Source organism: Hipposideros armiger, unplaced genomic scaffold (genome assembly GCF_001890085.2).
Source record: "Hipposideros armiger isolate ML-2016 unplaced genomic scaffold, ASM189008v1 scaffold_568, whole genome shotgun sequence".
NCBI lineage: Eukaryota > Metazoa > Chordata > Mammalia > Chiroptera > Hipposideridae > Hipposideros > Hipposideros armiger.
Window position 1 is genome coordinate 944240 of NW_017731918.1, and position 5818 is coordinate 950057.

The 5818-nt window shown below is 32.1% G+C and overlaps 1 protein-coding gene across 5 annotated transcripts in view; it reads right to left on the reverse strand.

Annotated features, from left to right (window-relative positions):
• Positions 1–400: 400 nt before the first annotated feature.
• The window catches only part of ETV1 (ETS variant transcription factor 1), a 99720-nt gene continuing 94302 nt past the window's right edge, over positions 401–5818 (reverse strand). For all 5 annotated transcript variants that reach the window (XM_019623865.1, XM_019623862.1, XM_019623864.1 and 2 more), the window contains one exon: positions 401–3119. In XM_019623865.1, the coding sequence (XP_019479410.1) occupies positions 2898–3119 (222 nt within the window). In that variant the 3' untranslated portion in view covers positions 401–2897. The remainder of the gene's footprint in view (positions 3120–5818) is intronic.

Consider the following 5818-nt stretch of genomic DNA (forward strand, 5'->3'; position numbering starts at 1 on the left):
TTTTGTCTTCAGTTTGTTAAAAAACGCAACACCTTTGAAGCACAAGCAAGTGATGTGCAATAAAACTGAGGTATGCCTATGCAATCTGTAAGAAGTTTTAATCAAATGACCTCCAAGATGCTTCTATGATTTGAGGAAGCTGCTCTGAACCATCAGCATTGTGGATTTTTATTTTTCAGCATTTTAATAGGCATAAGTTAAGAAAAAATTATTTTTCATTAATTTGGGATGTAAAATTGTTTGCTGTTATTTGTTGAGTATTAGCATGTCATCATCAAGAGGCAGTAAACACTAGGGGAGATATTTTAATTACTCTTACCAAGTCGAAAAAAAGTTTAATTTTTAATTGATTTCTATGTTTGAGTAGCCAATTCAGTTAGAAATTCAAAACACAAGAATCTTGCAGAAATCAGCTGCCAGATTTATTAATCTATCTGAAAATAGAAACATAACCAAACAAAAAGTAGAATAAAAACAGAACTTAAAAATAAAAAACAAAAAACTTCAGATCCATTTCCCAAGAGTGTATAATGCAATGTTTTAAACCCTTCTGTAGTGGAAATATCCTTAATGTTGGCCAAATACTTATTTTATTCAGTGAGTCACTACCTTAAACAGCAAAATATATAGTTTGTCCTTAAATATTATATAATTAATAAGTTTCTCCTTTGACCCCTTAATATAACTCATGGCCCAATTCTTCCCTACTGGCAAACTAGATTTTGAAAAAGAAAAAAGAAAAAGGAAAACTAAGAAATAGAAAAGGAATCCTCAATACAATTTTCATTAGATCAGATTTTAAAGACCCGATTTCAGTTTCTCCAAATATATCAATTTTCCTTCCAATAAAACTTTAGCTGGATAATTTAAAATCTGTTTTTTATTCTAAGTACTATAAATGGCCACATGAGCATAGTAGGATAAAAAAAAAAAGTTCTGATTTTTAAGGCATACTTATTAGCCCACAATGGGCCTAATGATATATAATCTATGTGCAGAACAGTCATTAAAATCAAAGGTTACAAACTTGTTGAAATTAGAAAATTTTTTTAAGATTAAATGTGAATAGTATGGTAAGTGGATTTCCCAAAAACTGTTCGATTTAGAGATGTGTGAGGAACATGGGTAGCTGGGAGATCACCTTTCAACAATCTTTCCTGTGCTCATCATGAAATGCTTTTATAAGATGATTTCAAATTTTTAACATTTTGCTATCAACTCTTAAAAAAATGCTCCTCTGGGACACTGATGGATGGGACAAAATTCATGTTTGTTACTTGAATTGTTTAGCAAGCTATTTAAGAGATACCAAGACACCATTTACTTATGGTTTTTTCCAAGGTGAATGGAGCAACATATCCTGCTTTCAATATTTTCTCCAAATGCAAAACAAAAAACAAAACCAAACCCTTTGAAACTTTAAATCTTTAAATCTTCTTTCAAACAATCCAATCACATTTACATGAGTGTCAAAAACAAGATGATGGATATCAGTGCCAGCACTATGTCATACAGCAACTTCCTTGTATACTTTAAAAGTTTGTAAATAATTTTCCATTTCACGAAAAGTTACAAAAGTTTCCACAGTTTCCCTTAGCAAGCTGAAGCTTACTCTTCATTTGTCAAAGCTGCTTATAGCATAGCATGGCATAAGCTATTTTTTAAGCAATAAATGGTTTGAGTCATCTATTTTGTCCTGAAATGCTATCTGTAGTTAACTGCATTGCTTATAAATGGTAATTGTAGATTCAGCATGAAAGAGAATATTACAGAAAAGACAGCAGCAGAAGCATTAGCATTATCTAATATTTATATATGTTATCAACATAACACAGCAGTAAAAGGTTTAAATGCATATCAGTGGGTACCATCTCTAAAAATTACTATAGTACCTATTTAAGTGTATTGGATATTTTTCTTAAGGAGTGCTTGCTGTATCTAGAACAGCATAATATGTGATTTAGTACAGTTAATTCTTATTGATTAAATAATGTTTTTATGTGCTGAAGGAAGTGAAAAGACACGAGAATTTTTTGCTTCATTGTGATCCCAGATTTAACATTTAAATGAAGATCTCAAAGGACCATGATGTATCATTATTTAACAGAAATGGGCTTCAAACTTTTTAAACGACAGCATGATTTGTATCTAAACAGCAAGGTGGCATCAGATAAATGTAATGCTACTGGCCTGTGACTCAGTTTGAAGCCAGAGTCCAAAATTGTGCCCCTCATTTACAGTTGTATTGATTATTCATCTTCAGAGAGAATTACCCATTTTATGGTTATCCTCTGTGAGTCATAGATAAAGCAAAACAAACAAACAAACAAACAAACAAAACAGCAAATGCAATCTCTAAATACCTTTCTACAAGAGGTGCAAAAACAGTTATTTCTAACAATTAAACTGCCATTTACAGATTTTCTTTTTTTGTACACCTTACACTCAGAAATGGGGGGAAATGCCCAAGGCAAATAGTCTCTAGGTGGATATTTACACAATGTGAATTAACTGTACCATAGATACCCAGAGACAATGAACATTTTTTACGTTGTTAGGAAATCAAATAAAAATGACATAACTTCATCAAACTTAAAACCTGTAGGACCCCATCCCAAACCTAAGTAAAAAGTAATCCCCGATGACCCCCCACCCATTATCTTCCTGTTACACAGAATATATGTTTAGATTACTCCCACCCACCCTCAAATAAAGTGCGCAGTCCATGGCAGACCATAGAATAATGCAACAGGAAAAAGCCCCTTCTTGTGTATTATTATTTAAAAATAAAATACAAACAACAAAAATCAAACGAAGATTGAAGAGAAATCAGAGACTCTCTGCATCTTGCAAAAAGAAGGAGAAAGCGAGGAGGCCCTGCTTGACTGTCACTCGTGCTAATATACATAGCCTTCGTTGTAGGGGTGGGGGTTGCAGCACCCCCCTTCGGGCATGTAGGCCATGCTCTCGTCAAAGTGAGACAGAGGCACTGTGTCCTCTTCATTGATGTGACGTTCCATGTCTGTCTTCAGCAGCGGGCGCTGGTTATCTGGAAAGGCCATCGAGAAGAGGGCTTCTGGATCACACACAAATTTGTAGACATATCTCTCTCCAGCCACCTGATGAAAACATGGAAGAGAAAAACCCATCCTTAATGTATGGAGCCAGATGTTANAAGCCAATCAAGTGATGTGGGCAGTAACATATGCCATGCTGGCTGGGAGTCACTGAAATAATTTCAATAGCTCCTTTACCAAAATTTCTTCCCAATACAGTTGCTGAAAGGAAAAGGGGGAAAAAATGTATTTAAAGAGATTAGAACATAGGCCTAGAAAAAGTTTTATCAGGTGTCCAGGGATCTGTTACTAGAAAGAGAATAGTGCTTGATAAGTGATAGAAAGAGTACAAAGACATTACTCAAGTGCCTTGGTCATAAATTAAATGATTAAGATGTTCCATGCTTAGAAGCAAGTCAAAACTTTAGAAGACATTTATCAGTTTTCAAATGTGCCATCTTCTAGAGTGATCACGACAGTCTAATATTTTCAGTTTCTGGGCTTTTATTTTAGATTTAAATTTTGAGCATATTTAATTTGCTATAATCACATAAATTTCATAGCATGTTTTCTCAATCCATAAGTATTATTCCTAATACATCCTAGTGAATTAAAAATTTTCTTTCCCATAGAAACATAATTTTAGAATGGAAGTAAATATCAGTCAATATGCAAAAAATCTACCTTACATATGAATTCATAAACCATAGCTGTTCTATATATATACTTTTAATTGAACATTTTAAAATGATCAATATCTCTATAAAGGCATCCACTGCTCTAATCAAATTACCTCTTCTTAAACTATATTTTTCCATAATGTTTTTTTTAATAAATAAATCTTTTTAAACCAAATTTTATGTTAAAAAAAAAAAGAGCCAAGCCCTAAAAGTACTAGCTCTGTTCAGAGTAAATTGGGCCAAATTCTTCAGTATCATGTTCAACACTGATATCTTATGGAAACTTGGCTTTTATGCAATTCTTATCATAATTGCTCAATATGCCCACTTGCCTTCTTTAACTTCCTCCTATTACTTTTACTCATTACTATTTTTTTTATACCTCTATTTTTCCTCTGCCTCATATCAAACTGCAACTGGAAAATATTTCACACTCATTTCTTATTTTTAAATTTTAGGTTTTCTCTTTTAAGATACCAAGTAAGAAACATTCAAATGGCCTTCTCCTCTGTAATGTTTTGTCATTATAAATTCTGAAAATGCTGCCTAATAGACACAGTGACTCACTTTAGAAATTCCTATGATCTGGCCAAATGTGATAATGGGTAATAGATTTATTTCCTTGTTATATAAAGGTAAGTTGACTCACATTTTAGAATTGTTCTTTTGAGTAATAGACATATGCTATATATTATTACTTAACAGTAATCACTTGCAGATATTAAGATCACATAGTGACAACTCATACCAGCACCAAATTTATTTGAAAAATATAATCAGGCTTGGACAACAGAATTAACTGTGCTACTACTCTGTAATTATCACACATGTGTTTTTTTTTTNTTTTATAGTAACAAGCATGGTTGAACTTAAACACTCATTATATTTGAATAAAACTTTCCCTGTTTCCCACTGTAACTAGCATTAAGGCCACTTTTTAACCATACTCCTTTCACATAGAGTCTGTGCACTAAAGGATAGAATGTTTCAGCCTAATTAATATACCACATTATATAGTTCTCTAAGTATGTGCTAGATTCCCATGGGTTAGTCTTAGTTTTAGGGCAGGTATCACTTTTTATAAATCTATTTTACTTCCCATAGAGTCTACGTATTGGGGGGAGGGGTAATTTGGATGCAGGACATAATCAACTGACTTTAAAGCAGTGTTTAATACCAATTTATAGAAGATTCATATTTGGGATTTTGAAGGATTAAAGCAATGGATTTCCCAACATAAAAGAAATTGAAATGAATAATCCAAAGCCTGTTCTAATATGATGTAATATTCACTCACTGAATCAATCAGTGTGCAATGTATTTCTACTTTAGAATCTAAATTATCCAAATATTTATTTTCATATTTTTCCTTGTTTTGGTTGTAGAAACACTGATTCACGGTTTGTACATAATCACAAATTTGAGTAAAAATAAAAAGTTTTTTTCCAGTTGATTCTATTTCATGATTTTCTTGATACTGAATTTCAAAGGTAAGCATGTGAAATAATTAAAATGATAGTTTTATGGGTTATTTGTAACATTACCTATTTATACCTGCAAAATCAGGTCTTTGTGAAATAAGTAAAAATCAACAAACAAATTTGAAATGTATCACATTTGGGCCTGGTATTTTCTGAAAAATTAAATATAATAATAGACTCTTCCCTATTCAGATGCTGCCTTTTCAATAATAAGCCAAAAGTTTACTCTGCAAGTGAATGATTCTAAACAAGGCACCTTAATCTATGTGATTAAGTACCATATTTCAAGGAACAGATTTTGAAAGGAACCTATAAGAGATTTCTGTGAAAAGTCACAGGAAAATATTTGTTTTAAATTAGGAAGTTCTCAGTGCTTAGACTAACGGTATGGTGAGGGGGTGGTGGAGAGATGCCCAATTTATCTTGATAGCCTAATTTCACATTAAGTAAATGTTGTTATTAAATCTAGCATGTTTCTGATTGGGAATTTTTTTCCTTAAAACTTATCTGAAATTATCACTATTTTAAAGAGTTTAAGCATAGCTTCAATATTCTTGTCTTTATAATATGTTAACCAAATTTGTCAATTCAAATGAAAGAA